This window comes from Mycteria americana, chromosome 2 (assembly GCF_035582795.1).
Source record: "Mycteria americana isolate JAX WOST 10 ecotype Jacksonville Zoo and Gardens chromosome 2, USCA_MyAme_1.0, whole genome shotgun sequence".
In the NCBI taxonomy this organism is placed as follows: domain Eukaryota; kingdom Metazoa; phylum Chordata; class Aves; order Ciconiiformes; family Ciconiidae; genus Mycteria; species Mycteria americana.
Genome location: NC_134366.1, coordinates 11740975 through 11758496, shown reverse-complemented (window position 1 = coordinate 11758496; position 17522 = coordinate 11740975). Strand labels below are relative to the sequence as shown.

At 36.8% G+C, this 17522-nt stretch overlaps 1 protein-coding gene across 1 annotated transcript in view; it reads left to right on the top strand.

Annotated features, from left to right (window-relative positions):
• Positions 1 to 17522, top strand: part of VIPR2 (vasoactive intestinal peptide receptor 2) — a 63415-nt gene that overhangs the window by 5282 nt on the left and 40611 nt on the right. Inside the window, exons 3-4 of the mRNA XM_075492404.1 lie at positions 11737 to 11844; positions 15121 to 15218. Coding sequence (XP_075348519.1) covers positions 11737 to 11844; positions 15121 to 15218 — 206 coding nt within the window. The remainder of the gene's footprint in view (positions 1 to 11736; positions 11845 to 15120; positions 15219 to 17522) is intronic.

The window sequence follows — 17522 nt, the reverse complement described above, 5'->3', positions numbered from 1 at the left end:
ACGGCTGTTACATAAATAATACTAGTGTGAAGCCAGATGGAGAAATAATTGCTAGCACAGCTTAATGAATTAAATCTTGAATTAATAAATTCAGTATTAGCTATTATACAGTTTTGAAAGTCAAGCTTTCTTCAAGATCCACTTTTGTGATCCAGATGCTGGGCTGCTTCAAGGGTATCCTTGTGATGCACACCACTTTTATTTTGGGTTCCCTAGGGGAAGAAAGACGTTTTCTGTCAATATTTTCTTCACAGCCTCTTTTCACTGGAAGAGGGGTGCCTCCTGAAGGCAAACTTCTGTGTAAGAACTTCATGTCTTGGAAGCAGACAGTATGTCTGATGGTGTTGATTCAGCCCTGCAGGTAGTGATAAAACAGCAGTGGAAGGATTTATATATTTAGTTGAATGCCTGGCTGAAACTAAGGGAATATTCCATTTTGTAGGAGACTGGAATAAAGCCCTGTGGTAATGAACCCTTAAAAACTATATGTTTAATGTTATAGGAGAATTTATCCTATGCTTCATGTTATAGATACTTTTACCAAGACCCTGTTCAGAAGAGCCTATGTTAAATATATGCATTTGCATTTCCAAAAATATACGTTCCCTATGTGTCCTTATTTTCCTAATAAACTCTCTGTATTCATAAAAGACGTAAGGAGTATTTTGAACAGAGACTTGCAGATTGTCACAGTGATACTCTGACTGCTGATAAAGAAGAATTACTAATGAAAATTGGCAAGCTGGAACTAGTCCAAGTCCTAGCTCCACACCTAAAATTTGTAGTACACTTGAAACATAATTCATTACAATAAATTCTCAAAACCTATTTCACTTTTTCCTGAATAGGAAAGGTGGTTATACAGCCCTTGTCATGCTTTTCTAACTTTAGTATGTGCTACCTGCCTCACAAAAGCTATAATGAAATCTAGTGGAAGGTCCTGTCTAGAATTTGGAAATAAAGGTTCACTGAGATTTTCCACAGGAGGCTTGGGCCTCCATTATCAAAACCAGTGGGAATTTTTTCATTAACTTCTTGGGCACCTGAGAAGCCTTCACGCCTTTATGTAACATGCTCCAGAATTTAGCTGGCATGCACAGCTACTGAATTTTGGAGGATCCAAATTTTATGGGACAGGCAGTTTCTCCTTTGGCCTAGATGGCAATTACGTGTGGAATACCTTATCTAATACTTCTCAGCTCCCAGTTAGGGAGACATAAAGGAAAGATTTAAAGGTGACTGTGGTGTTTTGGTTTTTTTTTACATAATAAAATGATGTATAGTCATCTTACCTGAGCTGCCTCATAACAAGGGCTGAAGAATTTCACTGAGTAATTTTTGTAGTGCACCTAAAATCATTGACTATGAAGTCTGTGAAGGACTTGCTTACTTCATGGCTTAATAAAGCAATAGTGTGTTTTGCAAGGAAACACTGTATAAATACTGTGTAAATATCCTTTGAACAATGCTAAGGATATATTAAAACCACAGGACCCACTTTGTCTACATTCTGCTCATTTGCCAATGTTAAACTGTTAGACATCTGGACCTCCTGCTTTGCACCCTTTGGGGAATTTTCAGGCATTAGCACATACTCTTCTGTTACTAGATAGTATTACACTCCATTTAGGGAAGAAAGGCACTCTCCAAAGATCTGTGGCAGTGCCTTCCTCTCTGTAGTGCTCTCCAGCAAATCTAGTTGTTTATTTTATGAAGACTGCATTAGCTTCCATCCGCATTTGTTTTCTTCATCCCTCTATAATTTGACACCCGAGGAGGTATGGAAGCACCTTAGCTGGAAGCCTAGGAGAGGATTTTCTTTGCACTCGTTTTTGGAGGGCAGATTAATTCCATTGTAAATAGCTCATAATGGCTACAGGTTTTGAGGTCCAACACTAATTCATCTTTTACCTACTACCCATGGCTTCTCTTCTTAAAAAACCAGAAAGCTCCCAATAAAAGTGATTGAAAATACATACAAAATAGCCAACTGCAAATTTCTGTCTTTATTCAGTACTTAGAATTTTACCTTTTAAAGTAATTGATTCATTTGCATTTACCTTTAAATGAAAAGTGAAATCTTATGGTAAAAAATGTTAAAACTCAGTCAAGTAGACTTTATATCAGGGTTCTACAACAAAAAGTTCTAGAAAGATCTCATTATGAAAAAATGAAGTCTTGGGTTTGTTTTTTTTCATTTTGGACTGAGTGGCTGCACAGTTAAATGAGTCTTTCGGCTCTTGCTTTTCAAAATGTGTTTTGTGAGACCCATATGTCGGACAACATTTTTAATTTTAGATATGGCATCTTAACTTTGAGGAGGGGATGTAGACGGAAAGATAAATGGTTTTGGAAAGAATTTCATAAACCTCTCAAAGAGAGGCTTCATAATGCAGCTAGTAATGGGAAATTAAAAGAGACAGGACTACCAAAATGATACTCTCACTTACTCATAAATTTAAAGCAAGAGGGACCAATGGCACTATGTAATCTAATCTCCCGAATTACACTGCCAGTAGAATTCCACTCAGTGATTCCAGCACCGAGCTCATGATCTTGTGGATGAAACAGCACATCTTTCTGAAAGCTCTTCAGAACAGTGGGATGAATATTCAAATGTTGGACCCATGGCAAGTTGTCCAAAAGTTAGTTTATCCAACTAACCTCTGTGGTTAAGGTTATTTCTCCAGTAAGAAAGGTGCCTATTTTGCATTCCAAACCCACACATACACACACACACACACACATATATCTCTGTATTGTGCAAAAGAAGAACTGACTGTGAGCATAACTAAGCCAACCTGATGATCACTCTCTCCTCCACATCAGTAAACAGGAGACTTACACAAAGCCAGATGAGGCCTTTCTTTTGCTATGTGAAAAGGAATCTCCTCAAGGTTCCCCCTTTCTTAATCTTCCCAATCTCATCAAGATCTTCCATCAGTTTTTGATTGTTTTTGCAGCTATTTTCTCTGTAAAATGAGTCAGTACTTCAGACTGCAGTGTTGCTTAGTTATCCAAGGTAGCATTAAAGGTAGAATTAAATGAGATATTGGGATCATGGAACTTCCTTTCATACAGCACCTGCAGCTCTTGGCAGGACAAATTTACCTTTCTTGAATCTCTGTGCTGCTGCTTTTCTAGCTGTAGTACAGACATCCTGCTACTTTTTGGTTCACACATTTTTTTATGAGGGGAGCTGAAGGGGCTGCTTTGAATGTTTGACTGTTTTGGCTTCCATTAATTGAAGTGTCATCGTTAGTGACACCACATAAAACTGAACATCCTTACACTGTTGACAATGTCTGGGCTTTGTGGAAGCTATACTTAATTATTTGAGGGCAGAAGAGAGGCAGAGTTGGCTCATCTTTTGAGGAGGCTGGGCAATAGGTGAGAAAACCTTGAATGAAAGGAGTTGCCTACTGAAAAATAACCAACAGGAAATAAACGGTGAAGACCAAGAAATGTCCTGATCAGCCTCATTCAAAAATCTCACATAACAAAGGTTACTACGAGTGACAATAACAAACTTTTTTGGAAAGAAGAGAGGCAACACGTGGCCACGGATACATTCTACAGTTTTGAAAGTCTGAAATTTCTATCCCCCCCTAAACGTAAATAGAAATTCAGCAGTAGACATTAATAGATGGCATTTGGAGCCCTGAAAAAGGAAAGTGCACAGCCATAAGTGAATTTATTGTGTTTTTCAGAAGATTCTGAAAGAAATACTGCCCCACATAGTTTTGTGCTTGAGTCCTGATAAAGACAGCTGTGGCCATGGCAGTCTACTCTCCATGACATCCAAAGTTCAAATACCAAAAGGAAGCAATCTTGAATACCAAAGGAGTAAAAAAGCTCCAACTAATACAACAAATGGCATATGGGTTAGACATAATCCAAACTAACAGAAATATATGGTCCCAATACTTTACAGAGACTTTAATATTTTGTGGTGGGGTTTATATGAACAGGAGATTGATACTTAATGATATTTTTTGAAGAATGTACAGCATGTCTAAATTGGGGTAACACGAACATGAAGGTACCTCTTACAGCTTCGACTATACATCCATGAATATCTTTCCAGTGTAACAGAAAATGATGTTCTTCTGGTAAGATTAGAGTGCTGTCCAGTTGTACAAAAATAAATGCTGTTGTTTCCAAAGAACATTTTGAGCAATTGGAAAGCAGGATTTACTTCGTAGAAAATTTGGATGGAAATGTGTTTTCTTTTTCAGAGGTTTTTTTTCAAAGTTTTTAGCTGGCAACTTCATATTTCCTTACAGTACCCTAAAAATATGTAAATTACATTAAAAATGAAAATTGGCTTAAGAGATTTTTGATTCTCTGATGGCAAACTGTTCTTCAGAAAAGAAATAAAGCATTTCTTCTGAAATGTTTCATTTAGTGAAAAGCCAGTAATCCCCTAGAAATCTCAGTAACCGTATTTTTGCCATTCCTGGCTGGCTTTTGAAGACCTATAAACTGCAAACATTTTAGGTGAATATGAGATAAACTCTACTGGTTTCATCATTCTGTTTAGTTAAATCTGATGTATACTGTAGCCTTCCCAAATTCTACTTGCTGTGCATGAGTAGTTTTTGTTGACCAGTAATTAAAAAAGTTTACATCCACATTTCCTCAGTATTTCTGACTAATCAGAGCTTGTATGCACTCGGTACAATTTCACAACAGCGCTTTAGTTCAACATAGGTATATTGGAGCTGCTTCTTGACCGTTTTGCAGCCAGTGTTTTAATTTTCACACGATTGCAGGCCGGCAGCTCCTTGAGGAGGGGGACTGGGGGCCCCTGGGCAGGCAGGGCCTGTCCCACCCCCAGCCAGGGCAGCCAGGGGCAGCCCCAGCCCCGGGCATCGGGCACCTCCCTGGGGTAGGGACAGCTGGGGCCATTAGCCTGCAGGTGGGGGGTCAGGATCTGGTCTGGTGCAGGGAACCAGGGTCAGACACAGCCCTGAGGTGCCAGGCGGGGCCATAGTGGTGGGTCAGGCCCAGGCGCTGCTGTGAGGAAGCTGAAGTCAGGTGCACCCACAACATCGCTGAAGGCCCAGACCTGAGCTTGGATGGGACCCTGGGCAGGGGCGTGAGGCTGATCAGGGCCATTAAGGCCTATTAGTGCACTCAGGGCCCTGACAAAAGTAGATGGCAAATAACTTTACAGCAAAGTTATAAAGTTTTATACTTTTTAGCAAAGTAGCAACAGTATTTTTGCTACTATCTTCTTCCTATTACCGCTGTAAGCAGTTCTGCTGTGTGTTTGCTTTGCTTCCAGTTTGCTAGCTCGCTATTTCTCTAGCACCTCCTTTTCCTTTCTCTCTTACTACTTGTGTGAAAATGCAGAAAGAATTTCAGTCCGTATATGTTCATAAATTCTCATGTGGCCTGAGTTACATGCTGGCGTTCAGACCTAGTGTCTAGAAAACATTGCCCATAAGAGGTGAGTATGCTTCTGCTTTGTCAAGTTAAGTACAAAAATCGAAACTTTTCCCTGTTCAAAAAATAAACCCTGGACTAGCTGACAACTTTCTGGATGATTTTCAAAGCTCCTTCTCTTTGTTTCATGTATCATGCATGCCTAGACAGTTTAAAAAATGCTAAACCTCTCTTTGAATTGGCAATTTTTTAAATCCAAATGCAAAGTGCCACCTAGTGGTTAATATATGGATAAAATGTATATATAAACAAAACTTTCCAGTACAAACTCAGTGTTACACATTTTTATAGATGAAGAAGCACATGTAGGTAAGCAAACTTGTTGCTTAAAGACTGGATCTCAGATAGCAGGATGAGGAGTGTGGTGGCAATACTTACGTAAGCTGAAAAAAATGAGAAACAAAATGTAGTTTATAGTCTGTTACGTTTCCTTTCCTTATAAAGTATCTGCAAATGCATCACAAGCATTAAAGACCAAACATTAAAGAAAGGAAGTGACCTCATTTAAACTAACTAAGAATAGCATCTGCAATATCATCTGGAGGAACAGGAGGGAAGAGCAGTAGAGGAGTGCACCATGGCCACACTTTTGAGCGAGTCATTGAGCAAAGGTTTTCTGGGAAGATTGTTTCCTTGGATATGCTGTGAATGACACACCAGAGAAATAAATGATGCAAATGAAGATGTTGAAAAGAGATTGTTATATGTAGGGTGCAGAGGACTTCTTCTAGACACCACAGAAATAGAGATGAAGAACCTTTTTTTTTTTCATTTGCTATCTTTATTAATAGGTAAAGAGGGAGGTAAAGAGTATAGTAGTAGAGATGCACAGGAAAAGTTGGGGAGCTAAGGCAGATCAAGAGCTGGACTGGTTTTATATGTGTACATATCAGAGTGAAAGGGCAAAAACGTTCAAGGCTTGAGAATTTATTGAAGCTGGATGCAACCAGAGACTAAATCAATGAACAAACATAAAAGGATATAAATGTACATTAAAATACTTTTGGGTACTTAGAATAATATTTTTAAAATAAGATAAAAAAATTGCACACACAAAAATAAACATTGGAGCAATTTAAGTTTTATTTAAAATGTGAGAAATTTTCTATAGAATTATTGGTAGAATTGTTACTAGAATTAAAAGTTAAAACCTTATTTAAAGCTATTAAAAATATTGTTTGTATCTTAATTGATTAATATCCTTTGGAAATAGTAGGAAACGAGCTTATATATGCAGGAGATGGGTAAAACTTTCAGAGAATAAGAGCATACATAATGATTTTATGAAATGCGGCAGTGATGGATGACAGTCCAGAAATCCTAACACTGAATGAATTAATGGCTGGACAGAGAGTAGTAGAGAGTGAGTAGAGAGTAGAATGTCAACCTTGATCAAGCTAGATATTCTATGTGCAGAAAGAGACACATTTAACATACCATTTATCGCACCTTCATTTTCCAACAGTGTAGGTATTTATAGCACTGTAGGCTGCTCTATAGTCACTGGCGAGAAACAAGCAGTTGTTGGGAGCAATTATTCTGGCCTGTTTTCATGTGTTTTAGGATGAAGTGAATCATGCTCTGTCACCCTCTGACAATATTGCATATGTCATTATTGTTGTAAAAGGATACTATTGTGGGTAAAGAGCAATATCTACTTGAAGACCTGTGAAACTCACCAAGGTCTCCAGTTGTGCCACATCTTGAATTTCCAAGATCAGTGGGAAATTAATTGCTAGTTTCAATTGTGCACAATTAAGCTCGTGCTGTACAATAGAGATATGTTGTTGGGATGGAAGAGACAAATTGATGCAAGTGTAGTGAGAATGGACTTGTTAATTGTATCCCATCTCTGCATAAGGGTGTGTTTCGCTAAGAGAAGAAAAAGATATATGACTGCAATATTGTCAAAAATCTGTAGTAATAGGAGGAGGAGGAAATGAGGAAGGGTGTGGGTTGAAAGCCCAGAAAAGTGCATATTGTTTAACAGTTGTACTTCTAACAGCCCCTAGCAGCGCACCAGTAACACCATCATTTCAATATTCAGCCCTAGACCAGTTTTCAGAAGCACACTGTAGTTATTCAGTGACTATAATGCCTCCAGGAAATGTCAGCAGTTTTCTCAGATTTCCTGTACCATAATAAATAAGCTTGTAAATATATATAAATTGAGGCTTAATGTTCTTCTTGGAATTCTGATGACAGCCACTCAAGTTTCACTCTCACGACTGTTGATGCATCTGAAGGTAGTCTAGATGTAGGAAATACATCTTTTGTGTTATTTCATCTATTTGATTTAAGGAGTCTGAAAAAGTATCATTCTCTCTGGTGCCGTAGATGCCTGTTAAGTCCTAAAATACTGAGGAAAAACTGAGGTAAAAAATACATTCCCCAGAAAACATTAGTGACTGGTAATGTTTTCAATGTCAAAAATGTGTACATTAATTTCCTTCCTGCAAGCTAGCTTCGAGATCTGATACAAATTGTGTTGATTAATCTTGGTGGGGATAGGACTTGGACCTCTGTTTTTCTGTATAATATTTCATGTATGTGAAGCTTGAATAAGAGTTTTGTGGTTTTTTGTGGAAAAGGTACTAATGGAACTCTGAAGCCCATGTTGTTCAGCTGCCTTTTTAGCAAAACCTTGGCCCAGTCCATATAGCAGTGTAGCAAAAATTTATAAAGGCCTCTGAACTGTTTGCAGATTACTGTAGCAAATCCACCATGTTACAGAGAGTATACTGAACAAAAGGGAAAATTTGTGAAAGTCATCAGCTTTTATGGGTGTGCATGAACATTTTCATGACTCATCTCAGCTCTCACTTGTTAGTGGAAATGGGGATGAACTAAAAAGGTCTGAAGTCGCACAAGATGCTAATTATTCTTGTGTACTCCAGGGCTTGTTTATGCTGGCTCAGGCAGTACATCCATCAAAGCCAAAAGAGTTGCATTTTGTCAGTATAGTTCTGAGTGCTGGCAGATGAAGAAAATAGTTTCTTTGTCTTTCTTGTATGTCACGTTGTTGATGTTGTTTCTGGCTTAAAATCAGTTGGAAAGGAAGCATGACCTGAATTGGCTGAAGTAAATATTCTTTTACTTTGCATAAGCCCTGGTGTTGCATCATAGAAATGTAGGACTTGATTTTAATCCAGTACTGCAACTTAGGAAGCACCTAAGCGTGTTTAAGTTCCATTGACTTCAAAGGATATGTAGATGACTTGCTCAGATGTAAACCTCTTAAATTATATACACATAGCCAAGTCAACATCATCTCAGAGATATCATTACTAATGCGAAAAGAAAAGCCACAAGTGCCAGAGGGAGTAGAAGGTAGTCAGGTAAAACAGAACATAGATAAAACCCATGAGTTAATTCTTAAAGAAATGTATGAACCAGCTGTTGGGGCAGATACACTAGAAAGGACAAATTCTGCATGATCATCAGGAAAAAAGGAATTATTATGGAGTTCAGAGAGTATTACATTCTGAGTCAGTTGCTAAAAACACTCATTCAAGAGGTAGGGACCAGAAACCTGAAAAGAGTGAATTGTCAATGGGAACAGGAACTTCTCAGCCAACTGTGGAATAAAGATAAAAAGGATGCCACTCTCACAGTTCCTAGTCCTAAGTACATCTCCCTTACCCTAAGGTAAGGCTAAAAGAAGGAATCCAATACATTGGTCTAGGAGTCAAAGTTACTAAAGGAACCAAAACAGTTAGTCCGCTTCAGGTAACTGAAGAGCTTGACAAGCTGAGGTTAGTCACACAGTATTAAGCAAATAAAGGTGGGGTTGATTAGAGTAAAGACAGGTCTAGATTCTGCAACTGAATTAACAACTTCAGGCTCTCTTGGGAAGAAATCAGCATTTTTTAGGATGAAATTCTTCTGACCCATTTTAGGTGTTTGCTTTAGAAATATTAGTTTAAATATGAGTCAGCAGTGCACCCTTACGGAGATGAGGTTTAACCATATACTGTGCTACATTAGCAAACTGGTAGATCAAGAGAAGCAATTGTCGGTCTCTGTTTGGCTCTTCTGAGGCTGCAGCTCAGTGGAGTACTGTGTCCAGTGTTGGGCTCCTGTGTATGGGAAAGCCATTAATTGGCTCAGCAGAGAGCATGGAGATGGCACTAGAATATGCAGTGTATAACGATTGACTGAAAGCTGGGTTTGTTCAGCTTGGCGAAGAGTGATCTGATTGCTGTCTTCATCTACCTAATGGGCTTATAGAGGAGATGAAGCCAGACTCTTCTCAGATGTGAACAGAAAAAAAACAACAAAAAAACCATAACAAGAAGCAATGGAAGCAACCTGCAGCAAGGGAAATCCTAATTAGATGCATGGCAAAATTCTTCATGGAGGAAGTTGTGTGTGTGCAGGTTGCCCAGAGAGGTTGTGATAGATTGGAGATTTGGGATCTCCAAATCTCGGTGGAGATTTTTGGTGCTTGACTGGAAAAAGCATTGAAGTGAGTATGGGTGAGTGTATGAGGTAATGAACAGTAATACATCTGTTGCGTACCTCTTTGGAGGTTGATACAGCATACAAGGCAGTGGAGAATAAGGCATTGCATGTTATCTCCCCACACAGATAAACTTTGTGAAGTGTTCCCATTAGTAGTCCCTTATTTTTGGCATCATCTTTCTGAACATAGAACAGATGCTCCATTTAGAGCTGTATAATTCTAAAAGGGGTGTAGAAAGACCCAGTCCCCATGAACAAGTGACTCCTCTGGAGAATAGCATTTCCTTGGGAAACTATAAAGATGACTCTATGGAATTGGTGACCAAATGCAGAATTTAGCCCATAATCCTCCTCTCATCTTCTTTTTTCATCTCCAAACCCTATTCTTGGTACAGCACAGAGGCTCCCTCCCAGCTATCACACTTAGATGTCTTCCAAAGGAAAGCAAGGCCCATGGGAATGCTATGCCACTGGCTCTCCTTCAGGCTGCAGCTAGGACATACGCCCAGGGGCGAATCCAGCTGCTGGTTCTGTAACGCACTCCTGGGTTCCCTAGTTTACATGTACTTTGAAAGTAACTTAAACTTTGAAAGTAGGATGCTAAACACTTTAAGTCCACACAAGCTGTCCAAGTTTAATTGCACTAAGATGGTTTAACACAAATATAGAATGTTTAAATGTTCCTTTTCCAGCTTCATTTAACTCAGGTGGCTTGATTTTGGGCATGAGCTCACTAGCACAGAGTAAATGAATAGTGAATTACTAGTACTATAAATATTCTGAAGAATAGTATTATACATGGATGTGAGTAGTTCCTAATCCAAGTTTCATGTTCTCTACTGAAGGGAACAAACTGTACCTTATACTTTCTAATAATCTCATGGAGATAATACTAGTAGGATAAAAGTTTTGTTTATATCTTTAGCGTTAATTACAAATTTAAATTGTCGATTGTCAATTGCCTTATTGGAAGACATAAATGCCCAGAATTTTGCACATGATTTTTTTTTTTGGAGAGAACTTAACTCAGATAATATGAGTAATATTTCCTTACTTCTTTGTACTCATAATTCTTCGTAAGGCTTGAACTCAGAAACCTTCATAACTCTTCACTTAGCTTAGAAGGCATGCATTATAAGTAGCCACCTTTAAACAAATAGAGCATGCTTGATCCAAGTGCCTGTAGTGGGCTCTAGGAAGATTTATGCTCATTCATAAAATACTGCTTTTGAGCCACATTTCTAGAGACATCAGCATGGGCAAAACTGTAACAAGTAGTTACTATCTAGTAACTGGTAACAAGTTGTTACTAGTGCTACTGTAAAACATGCCTATAACATTTTATGACACACCCCCCCCCCCCCTTCCTGAAATAAATACACAGAAGCACTCTTTGTTCAAATGTCTGTTATTTAGTTTAGGAGAGATGATTTTGTTAGTCCATGTCTATTATTCCAAAAATTCTCCAGTCATGATGCGCTCCCTTTGTATTTGTGATGCTGACTCCAATGAACTACTTTTACTTTTTTTAACATTTTCTTATCTTTTCTTAGCATGATCCCATCAAAATGACATAGTTTTAATGAGACATTTTGCAAACAATGTATTAACTGACCTAAAAATAAGCTGGTTAATCAACAGACTCTTATGATTCCCTTAACATTTTAATACAAAATACCGTCTTTGCAACTTTCTTGAAAGAGTCTAATCTTTCTTGAACTACTCATCCAAAGCTTCCACCAAGTCTTTATATGGTAAATACAGTAGGGTGATTCGGACCAGACTGAGCTTTCAAGTCTGTTACTGCTGGTTTTGTTTCAGGATGTGTTGGAATTTGGGATAACATCACCTGTTGGCGTTCTGCGAAGGTTGGAGAGACTGTCACTGTCCCTTGTCCAAAAGTATTTAGCCTTTTTTCTGGCAAACCAGGTATTTAATTTTAACATGTATTTTTGCTGGCTTCTCTTTGTTATTTTATAACATAAAATGCTAAAAATGGGGGGCGGGGGGGTTTGTGGATTAAGGTTTTTATTTTCTTTTTAAAGAGTCAAAATAATAGACTCTTAACAGAGCTGTTCGTGATACATAATGAAAAGACCAAATAATTGTCTTTGTGGTCCATGTGGTGTTCTTTGAGTCAGATACTAAATATATATTCTGATGACACTCATCAAGGCTGAAGACTTTGCTTGCTCTTTTTGACCTATTTATGTTAATTATTAAGGCAGCTGAGCCTGACTGACATCTTTAACAGTTGCCAGCAGGTCACATGCAGGTTGTTCCTTCGGTTGTTCCTTCTGTACTTAGAGCTCTGAAGGAGCTCTGCCTTGCCTTCATGAGAATAATGAGCCAACATTGACACATAATACCTAAAAATTATCACTATTGCAATTTAAGGTAGTTATTATGAAACCTTTTATTCTGCTTTTTAATGGAACTTGAAAAGAGCTCATCAGTGTCTCAGACTGCTGAAACATTTAACTGTTTTAAGTCTACCATCTTCTCCACTGTCTTGTCAATATACTGTGGTTTAATTTTGCACTTCGGCTTGATAGTGGGGTTTTAAAAATAGATGATGCACACATAGCATTTCACATATGTATCTCAAAATGCAGCAGGAAGAATCTTATCCCCATTGCTCAGGTGAGAAACCTTTGTCATGAAGAGCTGGTGAAAGATGGAAAACTTGTCACAGTGACTTAATTCTGCTTTTGAGGTGTCTGTGGAGAGCTTTTTAACAATATTAGTTTTAACATAGAGGCTATGTTGGGATATGACTAAAATACCTTTATTCTCAAAACTGTTGATTAAGTCTTGTCCCAGTAAAAAATAGATAACTAAAACAATCTACAGATGAGCAAAGGTTTTCATTCCTGGGGCTGGTGAATCTTGATTGGTTTATCATGGATAGTCTAAACAGTTTATAAAGGGGGAAGTATGTGTAATCTTCACTAAATCTTGTGAAATCTGTAAAAGTATTCAAATGACTCAAACAAAGATATTAAGGTGTTGTAATGAGACAAGGCAAACTAATAAATATCAAAAATTCAAAGCATGAACTGAATCACACTGCTTCTATCTATTTGCAAAAAATAGAGCATGCACGCTCTCCCTGGAGTTTGGATGTTTGAAATTTAGCAACTGTTAGTATCTTATATTACAATAACATTTTCATTTTCCTATAAAACAACTGTAATAAATACTTAAGTCTGAAACCTTCACAATGCATTACAAATCTATCTCACTTGGGCATGGTGTCTTCAAGACTGAAAGATCACTTCCTTTTTATAAGATCACTTCCTTTTTATAGTTTGCTATAATTTTCCCGTATACAGCTTTTTTCATAGCCACCTGTTTACTTCTTGCTTGTGGAACTAACAGGATGGTTTTTTAGAGGTACCTGTTCAATTAAGAGGATTTTTCAAATCTTGTCTTTCTATAATTATAGAGAAGGAAGACAGCAAACATCTTGCATGGTTGATTCAATTAAGATCTAACCAAATATCTCAGCACCTTTATAATTTGATAATTCTCAGGAATATATAATTTATTTAATTCATACACAGCACATTTCAAATTCACTTGATTCTTATGGCAGAAAATTATAAAAATGTCTTTAAACAAGAAATCTAACTCTTTTTATTTAGCCAGATTTGTGAGTTGTATGTTTTAGTTTTTTCACAGTTTAAGAGGAATTAAAATTCTACTACAAAATGATCTAGACTACCTTATTTTTTATGGAAGTATTCCAGATCATAAGTAGGCTTTTAAATACCATCAATTCTTTAAAGGATTTCTTAGTTTAAATTGTGAATTAAAAAAAGTAGTTGTCATCTCATCTTTACAACTTTTGGAGAACTGGCTCTTCATTTCTTCTGTGATGGTCAAGGTTATAGTTTAAGCATACCACATAATTAGTTCTCTATTGAATATTAGTAACTTTATATTAAATGAGTTTTTACTGTAAAAGCAATCATATTATCCTATAATGTTTTTTCTGTATTGTACATGATGATGTAAGTACATGAGTATCAGAAAGTTATTCTGTGAATTTTTTCAAGTTATGGGTTTTAAATGAGGTTGCCATCTGAAATATTTAATTGGATGGAACAATGGTGTAGAAATAATGTCTTCCATAGAACATGGCCAACTGTCTTTAAGTTAAAAGACCTTACAGTACTTACAGTAGAAAATACTTCAGCATCTTGAGTACATAGAATCTTTTTCTTGCAAAACTGGCTTTGACGTAATTTGTGGTTCTGTTAACACATTCCCCTGCTCTGCCTAGTCAGAGAATCTGGATGTACTTTTGAAGTGAAGACTCTTCAGAGTGTATAAATAGGTTACATTTTCTTTAAAAAATGCCATGTCTATGCCAAATGGCAGAAGTGGTCCTGTTGTTTGAGGAGACACTGTGGTTTACGGTCAAGGCCTTGTTATAAGCTAGAAAGATTTGGTTGTTGGTTGATCAACTGTTTGTAGGATATTTACAACTTTCCACTGAAGACTTTATACAAAGAAGAAATTCCAGTAACCAATTAGCAAGATAAAAATCACAAAAGCTTTAGTTTGGAATGTATATAAACACATTTGGTTTTTCTTGGCCAAAGTTGATCTGTGACACATAAATTTGTTCTTGTGTGGTGAAAAACAGGCATCTTTAAGTCAGTTAAAGACCAGTGGTAAACTCCAAACTAAAGCAGTATGTTATTATAGATTTTAAGTATCGTGGATATAAAAATTGCTGTAAGAAAGGTGAGGGTAAGTTGCTTATGTTTTAACATTGTAAGAGTAAGTTATAATAATTTTAATGACTATTCTTTATTCTGACATCAGACTCTTCAGTTTTCTCCTATTGAAGCTGTTCCATATTATATGAACATTAGTTCACACTGATTAGATTAAGGAGTAGAATCATGGGTTGCCCCAATCTCATCTACATGAATTCATCTGGGAAAAGAGTCAACTTCTCAGTTCCAACCAAAAAATCATTTTTGTTTAGTGCAAAGACAACTCAGAGCAAGAGTAAAAGCCAAAGTAATATGAATGAAGAGGACATGAAAGGAAGTGGCTGGGTTGCTTTAACAGGAGTGCTAGGAAATACAGCATGTTAACAGAGAATGACAAAGTTAGGTTGTCTAAAGATTTGTTGATGAGGAGACTTTTGGATCTTTCTGATTTAAACTCTCAAATTTTGTTTTACAGGGAATATTAGCAAAAATTGTACGAGTAATGGTTGGTCAGATATTTTTCCTGACATCTTTAGTACTTGTGGATATAATGACTATGAGGATGATTATAAGGTAGGAAAAATACTTTTTATATTCATTTAGATGCCAGTGTTCCATACAGCTATCAGACACATTTTGCTTGTAAATAATTCCCATTTTACTCTATCAGAATTAATGGAGATCTGTAGTAATTTTTGGTAGCATTGATTGCCATATGCTTGGATTGCAAATGTCACATAAGATAAAATCAGAAATGTAGAATTCAGTAACTGTTTGAAACTCAAGGCTATAAACAGTTGGTAATTGCAGTAATGTATCTGTATTTCTAATATTGCAATGTTACTGGGCTTATGCACAGTATGTTTTTCATTGTGTTATTTCCAGAAGTTTCTATTATAACAAATCCTAATACTATAATAATCTGTTAATAATACATGCACCACTTGATTGCTGATACGTATTTAAGATGTAAGTAAAATAGAATGAATTTAGGTCATTGGAATTATTGCAAATTTATATTGGACTTCAAATTGCGTTAGCAATTAGAAGTGGTTCAAAAAGCTATCAAGATATCTTAAATACAGTATAAATGGAAAAACAAATTTGCTCACTTTGCAGATCCTATTTCTTGTTCTTTTTGTTGAGGGAAGTACTTTTTCCATCACGTTTTACCTATTTTCTATCTGTTTTTCTGCTGAGCAAGATTTTGTTTACAAGGATGAGCTCATAGCGTCAGTAAAACTCTTGTTATCATGAACATATGAAGTCCTCTCATGAATAAAGATGCTTGGCTGGTTGGGTTTTTCTGAATTTTAGTATGTGTGGAATAGCTCTAGCAGACCTGTTCTGTCTGGTTTGCAGAGATGTGCTGGCATTCTAGCTAAGACATGCAGTTCTTGCCATCTCTTTCTGTATTTAAAAGCCCAGCCATTACTGTAGTTGAAAATAGATAATAAAGAAAATGAATAAAGTTGTTTTCCCAACTTTTCTGAAGACGCATTCTAAAACATTGGTATCATCTGACAGCTTGGGGACGCACACACATTACTGCTAAAACAGCCATTTTAAAACACTGTCATTCAACCCAGACATTGTCATGTGGAGTGAAAATGGGTCGAGGCTTAAAAATTCAAATTAAGAAAAGATAATATTTCAAGTAGTGAGAAGTACTTAATTAGCAGATGAACTAATAGAAAGGCAGTTCTTGTTTGACATATTCATTAGTAATTTGAGGGAGAAGAATGAAATGCAAGTTGACTATACTTGCAGGAATGAACCTAGAGAAACTGGATATAGGAAGTAGTAGCAACATTTACAAAAGCCTGGAAAAGAGCAAATAATAAACCAGTGAAGATTAAAAATCAGAACAGAGATGTGGAAAGCAGGTACTGAAAAAATGATTAACAAAAGTACAATAGATAGATAGAGTATCATAGATCTCTAACATAGATAGCATACAGAATAAACGCATAACGTGTTGCAGGGAGGGGAAGGGGAAATGCACGCACTGATTGCATTTCAAGAAACATGGCCTGAGGGCCCTGTCCTTTTTTTTCAAGTACCAGTGTCATTGCTCAGGGAATATTCTTTGCCTGAAGATCATAAACTGGTTATTTCAGTGGGACAAGACAATAATTCTTTTCTAACCTTAAAGCTGACAAGTCAAAAAGTGGATACAATAGTGCTAGCTTGTCAGAAGATACGCTGTTCCTGTGCAAATATTATATATTTTGTAGTTAAAGAAAGGACAAAGATTATCAGAATAAAATCTGAAAAGGGAAACAGGAAAGCATATATTTAAATCCATCTCTTCATGGGAGACAATATAAAAAATGCAAGTATCATGCAGTTGTGAGATTTCAGGAGGCATTTAAGGTTCTGCATCAGCCAACTGTTACACAGAAAGATGATGTTTCCTTGAATTCGGTCTTGGCACTCAAAGCACTAGGCAGCTTTTAGTAGCACATCAAAACAAAAAATCTTTACTCAACATAAATCAGTTCATTTTTATTTGACCTAGTATTTCAACAAAAAGAACTAAAAATTAAATCCTAAGTATTTGGATAGAAAATGCTTTGCACACAAAAATACCGTGCAACAATGTGATTTGTGGGTGATGTGTGAGGTTGCCCTCAAGTTTACAGTAACTAAGGAGATAATATTTTAGAGAAGGTGGCAAAATACTTTTCTTATGGTAAGTCTTAAATTTTCTTCTGTATGCTTTCTCTGAAGACAATGTTAAAGGAGTAGGTAGAAACTGTCTTTGGTGTCAGTCTGGTGCCTGCATCTTCACTGCTGAATGAATTTCCATTATAGATCCAATTAAGTATTTATTCCTTTTTTTTGCTGTCTTTTAGGATATGGACTTGTATCTTT